Here is a 16362-nt window from a genome sequence, read left to right as displayed (position 1 = left end):
AGTTCAGATATAATCATGTTGAGATTGAGGTGCTACTGGTTTTAAGGAGTTGGAAATATAATAAAGATGCTGATGGGAGAAGGGGGTGCTAGACATTTAGATTTGGAGATCACATGAATAATTCAAGAGTCCTATCATGAAATCTGAAATGGGAAATTTAAATAATATTGAATTATGAGTATACATATCATATATTGTTATATATCATATATGATATAAAAATATTAAATCACACATTGTATTGTGTGTATATATGTATACATATATGCATTTTATATATACATCCAGAGAGAAAGAAAGAGACACAGAAATGGAGAGAACTATTTCAATATGATTGGATTCCTTTGTAATTGTATATATTTATTTTGCATTTAGAAAGATTATTCTGAAAGGAAATAGTAGACCTCACCAGATTGCTGTAAAAGTCCATGGCACAAGACAGGTAAAGAATTTCTTTCAGAGGGTTTAAATGGAAGCCACAGGAGTATACAATGCAGTCATAAATGATTTTTGAGAAGAGGTCCTAGGAAAGACAGTTAGTGATCACACATATTTATGATGCCTCAGCATCATTTTCAAACACAATCAAAACTCTTTGTCCCCAAATATTTGCAGTTTTGCCTCATCTCTACATTTTTATATAATTTGTCTGTATTAAGGCTTTGATATCTGTTAAACTATCCTATCCACAGTATGAAGAGGACCATCCCCTTAAAACCCAAAGCCCTCAAAGCCACTCAATTTGTATCAAATGTTTTCCAGTCATTTCAGTCTTATCCAACTCTTCCTAACTCTTGAGAAAGACACTAGAATGGTTTGTCATTTCCTACCCTAGTTCATTTCTCAGATGAGGAAACTGAAGCAGACAGGGTTAAGTGAATTGCCCGGGGTCACAGAGTTGGTACGCGTTTATGACTGGATTTGAATTCAAGAAAATGAGTCTTACCGATTTTAATTCCAGTTCGCTATCACCACCTAGCGGCATAGTGGATGAATGCTGGCCCTGTAACCAAGAGGACCTAAATTCAAGTCAGAATCCTAGAACCCAAACAGAAGCTTTAGGAGTAATCTGAAAGAGAACTCTTATCAAGAACAGATTATTGCAATAGGAAGATAATAGAATTAAGATACACAGTGAGGGAGCTATTGCTGTTGACGTAATGAAAATCTGAACTAGGGCAATGGTGGGAGAAGTCTGGAGAAATGTTGAGAAGGTCATGAGAGTCAAGGGAGAAATAAGACTGCTTCAATCTTATTTTTCTTTCTGTGTTTTTCGTAAATTATATTTTTAATTAAAAATAAAGATATTTTTCAACATCCATTTTTTTGAGCTCTCATGGTACCTCCATAGGGGTAATATAGGACAAGATCAATACATAAGTGAATATGAATATAACAGGCTTTTCTGTCTGAATCTATACTATAAATCAATTATAGGCAATATCAAATTAATACATAATGGGTTAATTAAGAAAGATGAAAATACTATGTTGTGATACACATTCAGTTCCCACAGTTCTCTCTCTGGGTACAGATGTCTTTCTCCATTACAAGACCATTGGAGCTGGCCTGAATCACCTCATTGCTGAAAGGAGACATGTCCATCAGAACTGATCATATAATCTTGCTCTTCCTGTGTACAATGATCTCCTGGTTCTATTCATCAGTTCATGTCAGCCTGGAAAGGCTCTCTGAAATCAGCCTGATGATCATTTCTTATAGAACAATAATATTCTATAACATTCTTATACCATAACTTAGTCATTCCCCAAGTGATGGGCATCCACTCAGTTTCGAATTCCTGGCCACTACAAAAAAGGGTTGCTATAAACTTTTTTGCACATGTGGAGGCTGACCTCATTTAACTACCTGTGTGATTTTTGCCATAATTTGCATCACCTCCTCATCTGCAAAATAAGGTCAAGAAGGAAATGAACACCTCCAATAACTTTGTGAGCCCATTTGATAGTTTCTTGGCAAAGAGTCACACATGACAGAATAATAAAGTATTTATCAATACTACAAAAAAACCAGTTTATATGCTCCAGGCTAAGAACCCTTGGTTTAATGGAATGTAAGGCTTCTGCTTCAGAGAAGATTATCACCTAAGACACAGGGACCACATCTCCTACGAGAGTAGTCTATACTACATGTAGATTCTGAATTTACATTTGAAATCTACATTTGATGAGTTAAAATTACTGTTGAAAGATATGCTTTTCTCAGCACTAAATATATTGCTAGTCTTCCTATTTTGTTCCCTGTATGCTTTGGCTTTCTGTTAAACTTTCTATTCCCTCTATTCAGTATGAGTAGAAGTAAAATTCTAGAGTATTCCAGGGATTTTCAATTCAAAAAATTAATAAACCTTTAAAAAAGGATATTTACTAAAGTGTTTCTCTAACAATAGTTGGCAGAAAACACTGCCTATTACAAGTTTGTGACAAACTTTACCAAAAAAATATACAGTCAGAGAAAAGTAGATTCAAACAAGAGAATCCTGATGTGGAGAGGGAAAAAGAGATAACCCAAATCTCCTGCTTGCTGAATCTCTTTTTCTTTTTCCTTATTCAATAATATTTTATTTTCCAGTTACATATAAAGATAATTTTCAACATTCATTTTGCTAAGAGTTTGAATTCCAATGTTTTTTTTTTCCTTACTCTCTGCCCTCTCAATGCAGCAAGAAATCTGATATACATGTACAATAATTTTAAATATATTGGAAGTTTTTTCCTTAAATTTCTGGGAGTCTTGAGGTATTCTGAAGTTTGTGATAAATCTTTGTTCATTTGTCCTTAGTTTCTGATGTAGAGTCTCTTCAAACTTAACTAAGTAATTAATAAAGGTTGAAAATTCTGCTCCCTCATGCCCACCTGCATTTTTTATTTCCTTCACAAGCTAATTGTGCAATATTTCAGAGTCTGATTCTTTTTGTACAGCAAAATAACAGTTTGGTCATGTATACTTATTGTGTATCTAATTTATATATTAATATATTTAACATCTACTGGTCATCCTGCCATCTGGGGGAAAGGGTAGGGGGTAAGAGGTGAAAAATTGGAACAAGAGGTTTGGCAATTGTTAATGCTATAAAGTTACCCATACATATAACCTGTAAATAAAAAGCTATTAAATAAATAAAAAAAAGAAAAGAAAAAAAAGAAAATTCTGCTCCCTGGACTTTCCTCAAATACTTTCTAGGTTTGTGTGAGCTTTCTGTGCCTTTCTTACACTGATAAAATTTTGAGATTTCAATCACTTTTTTTTTTCATTAAACCACTGGTACATTAGTACCAGTATTAAGAATAAAACTTTCATTGTTATAAATAAATATGTACATTAAGGCATTAATACTAATATTGTGCATAAAGTGTCCTCAAACAGATTGAGGATGTAGAAACTGGTCTTCTGCTTTATATTTTATATTTAGTGATTTTTTTATCCGATGAGTTGCCTTCTTTTGGCAAAACCAGCCTAATAAAATTAGAAACATAATAGGTAAATTTTTCTAAAAAAGAAAATCTTAGGTAACTCTATCCTTGAGTTTGAGGAAGAACTATTCCAATTTAAACTTTAATGCTCTATAATATGATCCCTGTGTTACATTCACTGCTATTTGGAGTGTATTTAATCTGCTACTCTCCTTTGTGCAGATTTGGATTTGATCTTTGTCGACCTGGTATGTTGTAGGAGATTAATAAATGTTTGTTGATTGACTGAGAATAGAAAAGTAAAGTATTTCTTAGTAGAGGGAGGAACAGAGAAAGATGAGCATCATTCTAGGATGAAAAGTTTAGAATTTACAATATAAGTGGAAGAATACATTATCAGGATAGTAAAAGATTTTGTTCAGGAACAGGAGAGAGACAAGGGATAGACTAAAAACATTTTACAATTTGGAAATCAATTCTATCCAACTTTTCTTTCTCTCCTCCCCTCCCCATCCCCCCAAAAGGGACCATCAACTGTACCAATTCCATGTGTAAAGAACTTTCTAAGATTAATCCACTAAGTAGTTAGAGGAGTACATCAAGATATCACAAAATGACTTCTGGTTCCTCTCCTTCCCTTTCTGCACTCCTTACCATTAACCCCCATACAGAGGAAAGGATCAATCTTAAGGACTGCAAAAAAAATTCTTTTTCTTAAGTTACTATGTGGAAATGAAAAAAAGAGTGAAATAAGATAATATCAGAGGAAATATAGAATAGTGAAAGTTAGTCAAGATTCAATGGCTTGATTTTGTAAGAGTTATAGTCACCACATTTTCTTGACTTTTTTTTCCCTTTCACTATTCTAAATTTACTTTTAAAAACTATTCTTACTTCATGCTTTCTTCAGTCAAGTCAGTCAAGGTTCAATGGCTTGATTTTGTAAGTTATATTCATCACATTTTCTTGATTTTTTCTTGTTACATATGTAACCATGTCTTTCTAGCATAGATGTAGGAACAAAGAAAACATATGAATATAAGCATGGCAGACGTTCAATAGGTTGAGGAGACTAATGATGATTGCAATGTGTTCCATTTTGAGGAGGGTGGCAAGGGACTAAAGCCTTGGCAATATGGGAAAAAGACTCTCTCTATATATATCATATTGTGAGCTAGTCAATCTCAGGGTTAATTTTCCTAAATGCTTTCTCTATCTCCCTCTTTCCTTTATTCACTTATATTCTCCTTGTCTCAGAAATATAGATGTTGCCCAAGATACTGTCTTGGATCCTTTCATCTTTTCTTTCTGTACTGGTTTTCTTCACCTCTACAAAGCCTCCAAAATTAGTGTCTGCAGTCTCAAAATGCCTCACATGGATATGGAGAGAAATTCCATCTTTGTTTTTGTTAATAAAAGGTCCTGGGGCCAAAAAAAGGGACCTTAAGAAAAAAAGAGTCCAATCACAAATTATAAAAGTATTATTATCTGAAAAGAACTTGCAAGAAAGAGCTTGTAAGGGAGGAGAGAAAGAAGAGGAGAAGGAAGGAAGGGAGGGAAGAAGGGAGAAGGGGAGGGAGAGAGGGAGGGAGGGAAAAAGAAAAAGAGAGCAAGAAAGACAAAGAGAGAAAGGAATAGAGAGAGAAATGGAGAGAGTTCTCATCTGTTCTAAGGAGGGATGGGAAAAGGGTGAAGTAATATAACTCTTGTTAAGGGGAGAAGACTCCTGTTGACCTAATCAGCCAGGAAGTAGGATGTTTAGAAAGTCCCAAGCTAGGTTTTCACTCTCTAGCTACCAGTCAGGGTTTCCTTTTAATTGGTCAAGACTGGGTCTTTGGTTTCTGGCAGCCACAGTTATCTCCAAATTCAGCTAGAGTTCCCTCACAAAGGTTCACTGGGATATCAAGCAGGTTTGGGCTTCAGAGCACTTTCTGATTGTGTCATTGTTGTATGATTCTAAAAGGTTAGTATAACCATTATGAAACCCAGGTAAACATTCCTGCCTCTTGTTCAAAGGGGTCAATAGACTCCTTGAAGACCAATAAGGAATCCAGTTTTTTTGAGTTTATCAGTGTTTAATGTAATGCTGAAGAAACTGAGGCAAAATAGAGATTAGAGAGTTTTCAATAATTTATTTGAAAGGGAGAGATTTACTGGGACCAAATGGATCCATGGTTTAGTCCCAGGGCTGAATGAGACTATTGTCTTCAAGCATCCAGCACCAATGTGAGTTCTCAATGGCAGTCCCTAGTTCTTATATACCCTATTACAATTCCATCATTATAACATACTGAATATATGTAAATTAGAGAACTATTACATCACCATGCTACTAAGTATATGTAAACTAGATAACAATTGTCTCATTAATTCCACTGAGTTAACACCTTGTTGTAAGTATCCTTGTGGTCACACCCTCCTTGACTTCTCAGGAAAGGTGAGAACACCAAAGAGGGGTAAGAACACCAAAGAGAAAATGGGGAGCCAAACCAGATATTGTTAGCAGGTTTCTTCTAGGCTGAAGGGTCTTATATCTCACCCAGCATTCCCCCCACTATCTGCGGTCCTCTACAGGAAAAGAGAATGATGAATGTAGAAGGGGATCTGGAAAAACTAATACATTGTTGGTGGAATTGTGAACTGATCCAACAATTCTGGAGAGCAATTTGAAACTATGCTCAAAGGGCATCAAAGTGTGCATATAACTTTAATCCAGCAGTGTTTCTATTGGGCTTATATCCCAAAGAGAATTTATAAGAGGGAAAGGGACCACATGTGCAAAAAATGTTAGTGGCAGTCCTTTTTGTAGTGGTAAGAAACTGGAAACTGAGTGGATGCCCATCAGTTGGAGAATGGCTGAATAAGTTACGGTATATGAATGTTATGGAATATTATTGTTCTATAAGAAATTAGTAGCAGGATGATTTCAAAGAAGCCTGGAGAGACATACATGAACTAATGCAAAGTGAAATGAACAGAACTAAGAGATCACTGTACAAGGCAACAGCAAGATTGTACAATAATCCATTCTGATGGATGTGGCTCTTCTCAACAGTGAGGTGATTCAGGCCAGTTTTCATGATCTTGTGATGATGAAAGCCATCTATACCCAGAGAGAGAACTGTGAGAACTGAGTATGGGTTGAAACATAGAATTTTCACTTTTGTTAATATTTCCCTGAATTTTATTTTCTTTCTCATTTTTTTCCCTTTTTGATCTGATTTTTTTTGTGTGCAGCAAGATAATTGTATAAATTTGTAAATCCTATATTGGATTTATGTAGTGTTCGTGTTCTTCTTTAAAATAATAATATGGTTCTCTCTGGGAGCATGTTTCTTGGGGAAGTTTTCTGGAGGCAGCCTTAGTTTCAGTTAAAAGTAATAATCACCCAAATGCAACCAGGTGCTAATAGTTCAGATCTTTTATTGTGTCCTCCAATATAGCCCAGTTAGTTTTCTTAGAGGCCTCTCTCTCTCCTTGGTTCTAAGAGCTCTTGCAGCTTTGTCCTTTGCTTCTGCCTCTGCTTTCTTCAGCCTGAAAATGAATCTCTCTTGCCACCGAGTGCTCCTCTCCGACCCCTGGGAATGTTCCAAAGTAACTCATTTGACTGGCTCCCTGAAGCTCTATTTATGCTCCTTCTCCAAGAGTTGGATTGTGGGATACAAGAGAGTGGGATTATGGGTTTCTTCCCAGAGTGCTCTCTGGCCCTAAGAGCTTCAAGGGAGGTGTGAATTCGGATATCTCATACTAAATCCTGTGAACTCCAATGAGTACTTAAATACATTAGTAAGCTAGAGGATTTGCTAAGTACCATGCTAAATTAGCACTTTGTAAGGATTCCAACAGATTTACACATATTTTTACCATATTGATAAAAAATAAAATTAACTTTTCCATTGATGTAAAAAAAATTCCATTAAGTTACCCTTTTCTAAGAAAAAAATCTTTTCTAATTTTAGTTTTAATAATAGAGTGAAGCACAGGCAAGATGGCCAAGTAAAGGGAAGGATTCACCTGAAATCTCCCCCAGATCCCTTCAAATACCTTTAAATAATGTCTTTAAACAAATTATAGAGTGGCAGAACCTACAAAAAGATGAGGATGAAGAGAAACAGTTTTCCATAATTAAACAATTAGAAGATCAGTGGAAAAAGTCTGTTGCGCCACAGTGAGAGTGGAACACAGTTCAGCTCAGGTAGCCCAGCCCCAGCATACCAGCAGCAGGCCTGGGAGACAGTGAATCAGCAGCATGGTACGTAGAAGCAAAACACTTTTGAGGATGGACTGGTTAAAGAGAGAGAGAGAGAGAGAGAGAGAGAGAGAGAGAGAGAGAGAGAGAGAGAGAGAGAATAGAATGAAGGGAAATACAGTTAGCAAAAATAAATGTGAAAAAAAAAATTTGAAGCAAGTTTCTCTACAAGAGACCTAATTTCTCAAACATACAGCAAACTAAGTCACTTTTATAAAAATAAGGGCTATTCCCCAATTTAAAAATCAAAAGACATGAACAATTTTTAGATGAAGTAAAGCTACCTAAAGACATATGAAAAAATTCTCTAATTCACTTTTGATTGGAGAAATACAAATATAAAAAAAATCTAAGCTACTTTCTCATACCTATTATTCTAATTAGATTACCTAATAGGACAGAAAAGGACCCCCACACAAAAAAGGACCACAAATACTGGAGAGAAAGTAGAGAAAAAGAGATATTACTGTACTTTTGATAGTGTTGGGAACTGATCCAATTTGGATAAGTTTTAGAGCAATTTGGAACTATGCCCAAAGGACTATAAAATCATGCATTATTAGTAATACCACTACTAGGTCTCTATTAAAAAAGATTTTTTTAAGGGAAAAAGAATCTACATATATGAAAATATTTATGGCAGTTCCTTTCTAGGTGCAAAAGATTTGAAATTGAGTGTATGCCAATCAATTGCCATAAGAAATGATGAGCAGAAAAACCTGAAAACACTTCCATGAATTGATGAAAAGTGAAATGTACTGAGTACAAAGTAAGAGCAGTACTTTAAAATGATTAACTGTGAACACCACACAGTTAGCTAACTCAGCAATACAATCATCCAAAATAATTCTGAAGAATTTTGATGAAAAATGTTATTCATACTAAGATAAAGAATTGATGGTGTCTGAATACAAACTGAAGAATATTTTTATACTTTATTTTTCTTCAATTTCTTTATCTATTATGGAAATATTTTGTATGACTACATATAGTTAACTATATAAAATTGCTTGCCATCTCAATCAGTGGTGGGTTGGAAGGGAGAAAGAGAACAAATCTGGAACACAAAGTTTTATAAATAAATGTTAAAAAAAATTTATGTTCAACTGGAAAGAAAAATAAAGTATGAAAAAATAATTGATAGAACAATAGCTCAGTCCCATAAATTATTGTATCAATACCTAATTATTCTAGAAACATTTAAGGACCTTATTTTTTGTTTTTTTTTTCTGTTTATATTATTTTTTCTTTTATAATAGTATTTTATTTTTCCAAATATATGCAAAGATAATCTTCAATATTCACCTTTGCAAAGCCTTGTGTTCCATATTTTTCTCCCTTCTCCCTGCCTATCTCCCTAAGATAGCTAGCAATCTAATATAGGTTAGATGTGTGCAATTCTAAACATATCTCCCTATTCATCATGCTGCACAAGAACAATATCAAAAGGGGGAAAAAACATAAGAAAGAAAAAAAAAAACTAACAACAAAAAGATAAAAATAGTATGTTTTGATCTATATTCAGTCTTCACAGTTCTGTTTCTGGGTGTGAATGGCAATTTCTATCACATCTATTGAAATTGCTTTGAGTCACTTCATTGTTGAAAAGACTCTATTGAAATTGTCTTGAGTCACTTCATTGTTGAAAAGACTCAATTGTCATCACAGATGGTCATAACATAATCTTGTTCTTTTGGTTCTGTAAGGACTGTATTTTATGCAGAAATATATATCTATAATAGTCATATAATTAGGCTAAATATTTATGTACTTAGTTGTTTAGGATATAGAAAGGACTATAATTCTAGTTTGAATAGCTTGGGTTGTTTGATGTTTGCTTTTGTTTTTGGCAAACCCAACAATCATTGTTTTTTTTTTTCTTTTTCTTTTTCTGATAGCACATTGTAGTTATATTTTTGTTCCTCCCTCTTCTCCTCCTGAGAAGTACAACATTTATAGCCATACAAAAGGAAAACTTTTATTTCCAACTTGGTTAATCATAAAATATACAGATTGTTTTATGATGGGACTAATCATATGGAACACTTAATATGTATGTGACATAATTTTGTAAAAAATGGTTTTTCATTTCATATAAACTCATTGTTCAATTATATGTAAAGAGTTTTCAACATTCAATTTTTTTCTCCTTCTCCTTCCCTATACACAAGAATTTAAGAAATTTTATATAGGTTCAAATTTTTCTCCTTCCCCTCCCTCATACTCAAGATTTTAAGAGATCTTTTATAAGTTATACATATGCATTTACGTTAAACATATTTACACGTTAGTCATGTTATGAAAGAAAAATCAGAACAAAACGGAAAAACCATCAGAGAGTGAAATAGTGTGCTTTCATCTGCATCCAGACTCCATCAGTTCTTCCTCTAGACATGGTCATAAAAGCCTTGGATCATTGTGTTGCTAAGAACGAAGTCAGTCATAATTGATCAAAGCAGTGTTACTGTTACTATATACAGTGTTCTCTTGGTTCTGCTCACTTCACTAAGTATCAGTTCACATAAGCCTTTCCAGGTTTTTCTGAGTTCTGCCTGCTTGTCATTTCAATAAAAAGCATTTTTAGTGTTTGCTGAAGTGAATACCTTGAGTTGTGAAGCTTTTGACTTGCTAACTCAGTCACCTGGTGTGAATTCAGCTCTGGAACCTGACTAAGGCACAACCCTCACCAAGGTGTGAACTAGTTGAGTTAGCTTCCCTCCCACCCCCACTTATGACTCCAGAGAGGTGGAGACTATGGGCTCTGAGGAATATAAAAGGGACATAGCTACAGGGCACACCCTGATTCTTGGAAGTTTATATGGGAAAGTGCAGATCCTGAGAGAAATCAACAAGATCCACAGAAATAAAGGTGAGTTTCCCAACTGGAAATATTTTGGGATGCTGCTGCTTCTTTTTCAGAGAAGATGCAAAGCTGGAAGTGTTCAGAGGCCATGGGGGCTCAATCAGTTCAATTAGGAAAGTGCTGAGGGCTTTTTCTTCCAATCATTACAGCGGCTCATTGTCCTTTGTCCTTTGTCTCTCCCTTCAGGAAAATGGCTGCAGCTAATTTAGCTGAAGACCTCAAGGAAGAGCTGACCTGTGCTGTGTGCTTGGAGTATTTCAACCATCCAGTGACCTTGGGCTGTGGCCACAGTTTTTGCCACCTGTGCCTCCTCAGGAGCTGGGAAGGAGCTGAAGACCCCAGCTTTTGTCCTGAGTGCAGGAGAGCCTTCTGGATGAGAGAAGTCCAGCCTAACCATCGCCTGCGGAAGCTGGCCAGCATAGCCAGGAACCTCAGACCCTACTTGTTGCAGATCAGAGAGGAAAGAATCATGTGTGAGAAGCACAAGGAGGAGCAAAACCTGTTCTGTGAGGAAGACCAGGCTTTCCTCTGTGCATCTTGCTTCCAAAGTCAGGAGCACAGCAATCACCTGGTGCAACCTCTAAACGAGGCTGCACAGGCTTCCAGGGTAAGTGTTTCTGCTTAGAAGGAATCCAGATCAGCTACCTCACTCCCCCCGTAGCATCTTTCTCTTTACTTCTTGACACTGACCAAATAGAAATGGAAGCCAGAGAGACCCTGAGGCTCTGTGTCAGCTCTACCAAATACCCTACAGGGACAGCTATATAGACACATCCTCCAAATATCAGGGGTTTCCAGGAGGTGAGGAGGACTTTGCTGGGACAGCACAGGAGCTCCAGAGCATAAAGAGAACACTCAACCTGAACATGTGTTGTTTTTTTTTTTTTTTTGTTGTTGTTGTTGTTCTTTTGTTTCCCCAGGACAAGCTCCAAGAAACTTCGAATCTTCTCTGGAGAGAAATGGAGACAATTGAGAACATGCTGACTAATGAGAGAAAGAAAAAAGAGAATTGGAAAGTAAGTATCTTGTCATTTCAGGGGAGGGGGAAGAACCCCAATACTGGTATGGCGTTTAAGGGACATTAGTACAGTCCAGAGGGGAAGTCTTGAGGTCTTTCCCAGGGATAAGAAATCTCTGTCAAACCCACCCCACAACCTTACAGCCCAAAGAGGAATCACTTTCTTCAGAATGGTTTTCATTTGCACAGTGTCCTTTAAAATTGCCTCATTTTATTTAGTGAATACACCACTCTTTCCTTCCCTCCTACCCTGATCCCCCCACCAACATACAAATCAAAACAGCCAACCATAATCGTTAAAACCAAAATGCAGTCAAGCAAAAGAATTACCAAATTAGCTACAACTTAAACATCATGTACATGTCTTATCTCCTCACTTCTCTGTCCTGGAGGGGTTGGCATGTTTCATCACTGGTCCTGTGGATTGTGGTTGGTCCTTGCTTTGGACAGAATTCCTAGACTTTCAAAGTTGGTTATCCTTATGATGTTCTTGTTATCATGAATTGATTTCTTTTGGTTCTGCTCACCTGTTCCTCAATTTGAATTCTGTTACTTTCCCTAGCAGTTATTTGGATTTGTACAACCCTGAACAAGTGAATGACTTTTTAAGATATTGGTTCTGCTTTCCCATGAACAATTCTTATTTATGAAATCAGTTGGGTCTTCTTATTCTTCTATAAAGTGTGTTTCAAAATTGTTCTTGTATAGTGACTTTATATTCCTTACTAAGTAGATTCACAATTATTTTATCCAACTTGTATACATAGACTTCACAGTGAGGAAGGAGAGGGTCAGTGTCTTCTTGAGAAGTTTCTGGTCTTAATTAGATTAAATTATTTTCTTACAGAGACAGACAAATGCTTGGAGGGAGAGTGTTAGAGCTGAATATGGAAAATTACTGGATTTCCTCAAGTTGGAAGAGAAGCAGCACCTTATCAAGCTGGCCTGGGATGAAAAGAAACACCTGCAGAAGTTCATAGAAAGTGAAAACAGACTCTCCCAGCACCTTCAGAATTTAAAGGAGGAGATCATAAAGATTGAACAAATTTGCCAGATTCCCAATCTCCAATTTCTAGAGGTGAGACTTGGAAAGATATTGTATAATCCTGGGACACTTTTCTTTTTTTTTATAGCTTTTTATTTATAAGATATACACATTGGTAATTTTTCAGCATTGACTCTTGCAAAACCTTCTATTCCAATTTTTCCCCTCTTTTCCCCCACCCCCTCCCCTAGATGGCAGGTAGACAAATACATGTCAAATATGTTAAAGTATATGTTAAATGGAATATATGTATACATATTTATATAGTTATCTTGCTGAACAAGAAAAATCAGATTTAGAAAGAAGGTAAAAATAACCTGAGAAAGAAAACATGTGGACAATAACAGAAGGAATGAAAATGCTATGCTGTGGTCCATATTCATTTTCCATAGTTCTTTCGTCACATGTAGCTGATTCTCTTCATTACTGCAGAAATAGAACTGATTTGGTTCATTTCATTGTTGAAGAGAGCCATGTCAATCAGAATTGATCATAATAGTATAGTATAGTATAGTATAGTATAGTATAGTTGAAGTGTATAATGATCTTCTGGTTCTGCTCATTTCACTTAGCATCAATTCATGTAAGTCTCTCCAGGTTTCTCTGAAATCATCCTGCTGGTCATTTCTTACTAAACAATAATATTCCATAACATTCATATACCACAATTTATCCAACCATTCTCCAATTGATGGGCATCCAATCAGTGTTTCAAGTTTCTAGCCACTACAAAAAGGGCTGCCATAAACATTTTTGTACATATGGGTTCCTTTCCCTTCTTTAAGATCTCTTTGGGATATAAGCTCAGTAGTAACACTTATGGATCAAAGGGTATTCACAGTTTGATAACTTTTTGAGCATAGTTCCAAATTTCTCTTCAGAATGGTTGGATGCATTCACAATTCCACCAACAACGTATCAGCTGGGACACTTTTCTAATTCAAAAAGCCTCCACTGGTATTTTAGGATCAGAATAATGAGTCTGGCACAGGTTCCCCAAGAGAGTCTGAGCAAACCACACAGTGTATCCCCAGAGTTATGGATGAGATGTCCCCAGTGATGTAAGGGAAAAGGAGAAGTATCAGCAAGTACTTGTTCACTTTATTACAAAGTACTCTGGTTTCTCTGCAATGAATTGGAACAAAGAGGAATGTCTTAAATTTGAAAGGAAGAATAGAAGAAAGAAATAGAATACTTTGAGTAAAATGTTTTCACAAACTGAGCTATTGTCAGGACAGGGTTTCTATAATGATTGTAGTTCCCTGAGATATGTGGGAAATGGGGAATTCTTGATGATTCTTTACCATAGGGCCCTTTTCAGATGATGAGACTTGGATCATTTTCATTTTCACTAGGAGAATTTACCAACAACCTGTCCTTTCTCCCTCCTTCCATCCTTTCTTTCTTTTCTCCCTTCTTACCTTCCTTCCCTCCCTTCATTCTTCTTTCTTCTTTCTGTCCCTTCTTTCCTTCCTTCCTCCCTTCCTTTCTTTCTTCCATCTTTCTGTCCCTTCTTTCCTTCCTTCCTCCCTTCTTTTCTTTCTTCCTTCTTCATTCTCTGCCTCTCTTACTTCCTCCCTCCTTCCTTCTTTCCCTCTCTCTGGAATTCTTTTTCTGACTTTATTTTACTTGTACTTTCTGAATGAAACCTTAGCTGGTGAGACCTATAAGCATAGAGCCATCTACATCCAGAGAGAAGACTGTGGGAACTGAGTGTGATTCGCAACACAGCAAGATAATTATAAAGATATGTATGCATATACTGTATTTAACATATTTCTATCACATCTAACATATGTCGGACAAGTTGTCATCTAGTGGAGGTGTGTGGGAAGGAGGGAAAAAATGATACACAAAGTTTTGCAAGGGTTAATGTCACAAGAATTATCCAGGTAAGTGTGTTGAAAAATAAAAAGCTTTAATAAAAAAAAAATAAAAGTATAGCTAGAAACCTTGTCATAGGAGTTCTTGGTCCCAGGGTATATTAAACTCCTTATTGATCTGCTGTCTCTTTTCTTCCCCAGGTTGCTGGAGACACATCTAGGAGGTAAGATTCCCTTTAGACCACCTGAGTTATGTGAGTGTATGGATGTTTGGGGCATAGGAAGAAAGCCCGTAACAAGGACTGATTAAGGGGAGAGCCTTCAATGGAGAAGTGGGATAAAATACCTTGCAAGGTCCATGGAGGGTTTCTACTAATCACAAATAGTAAATGAATCTATTCTCTTTTTAGGATTCAGATGCTATTGAGCAAGTGTCCAGAGACAACAAGAAATAAACTGGCAAGAATTCATATCACTGGGATATTTGAAATGATGAATACATTCAGAGGTGAGCATTGATGGCACTAAGCCCCTAAATGGATGTGTGGCTTAACTCACTGGGATTCAGGTGGGTGGGGGTGCATGTAGGAGGACCTAGCACTTTTTCCAATCTTGGAACTGGCTCCAGAGCGATATAGGGAGAACCCTGATCATTACTGTGTCCAAGTGCAGTGATATTTATTGATTTAAAAAAAAAACTTGCCATGTATTCTGGTGCTTATTACTGAATATGAAGTCAGATCACAACTGTTATGTTAAAGGCTTCTACTTCAGATAGAGGCAGTCTCTAAACATCTTTGGTGTTGAATGGTGGGGATAGAGTGTATTTAATTTTGAGAACTAAATCAGCATCCACATTTAGAGGGTCCTGGGAGACTTTTATTCTCATTCATTTGTCCAGCTGGACTCCTTAGTAGGAATGCAGTACTGCACTTATGGGCTCATTCAAGTTTTGAGAATCTCAAACCTTGATCTTCTTAACATTTTTTTTTTTTTTTGCTTTTTTTGCAGTGAATGTGACCCTGGATCCTGAAAGTGCCTCTCCCCATCTCATCGTGTCTAATGATCTGAAGACAGTCAGGAATGTAAGATGCCTGCAGAATGTACCTATGACCCCAGACCGATTTGAAGATGAAATCATTTTGGGGGCTCAAGTTTTTACTTCTGGTGTTCACTACTGGGAAGTGGATGTGGGAAACAGTATGAAATGGAAAGTTGGGGTGTGTAAGGAGTCAGTCAGCAGGAATTCTAGTGTCCCATTCTTTCCTGGAGATGTATTTCTGATTACTTATATACAAAATGAGGATACTTGCACTGTGATCAGCAGTTGCTCCCATATACCACCACTGGCAGTGAACCCTATTCGCATAGTTGGGATTTTTCTAGAGTATAATCAAGGCAGGATTTCATTTTATGATGTCCTGAAGAAATCCTTTTTATTGAGTTTTCCAACTTTCCCCTTTTCTGAGCCCCTGAGACCAATATTCCATTGTTCATGAGCACATATTTAATGGTTCTTCTATGATAAATACTTTCTAAGATTTACAGATCAATCATGTTCATATTTTGTGGTGTAAAAGCATTTTTTCCTTAGTGATTAGAAGTCATCCAACATCCATGGTTTGAAGTCGAATTTAATTGGATCAATGTAAATTGAATTATAAAATAAAGGATTTTTTTTCAAAAGAGGTCAGAGTTCTCAAAATTTTTTTAAATAACACTCAAGTGAATCCTAATTAGGTCTTGTTTCATATCTGGTATCATTTTCTGTCCATGCCACAGCTCTACTTCTTTGTATCTATATTTCTCTCTATATAAACTAAGAGGATCAGTTTTTCCTTCAAGACTGACTTTTCATAAACACATACGGTTTTTCTTGGCAAAGATACTGGAGTGGTTTGCTATTATGTTCTCCAGCTCATCTTGCAGA

General features: G+C 36.2%; 1 protein-coding gene across 1 annotated transcript; it reads left to right on the top strand.

Moving 5' to 3' along the window:
• Positions 1–14862: 14862 nt before the first annotated feature.
• On the top strand, positions 14863–16085 carry LOC116420029 (probable E3 ubiquitin-protein ligase TRIML1). Its single transcript, XM_031943345.1, has 2 exons — positions 14863–14940; positions 15444–16085. The coding sequence occupies exons 1-2, from the start codon at positions 14922–14924 to the stop codon at positions 15929–15931; spliced, it is 507 nt and encodes a 168-aa protein (XP_031799205.1). The 5' UTR covers positions 14863–14921; the 3' UTR covers positions 15932–16085.
• Positions 16086–16362: the final 277 nt, after the last annotated feature.

Source organism: Sarcophilus harrisii, chromosome 6 (genome assembly GCF_902635505.1).
Source record: "Sarcophilus harrisii chromosome 6, mSarHar1.11, whole genome shotgun sequence".
Lineage (NCBI taxonomy): Eukaryota > Metazoa > Chordata > Mammalia > Dasyuromorphia > Dasyuridae > Sarcophilus > Sarcophilus harrisii.
Note: the sequence above shows the minus strand (reverse complement) of the source record. Positions and strands in the feature narration are given on the sequence as shown.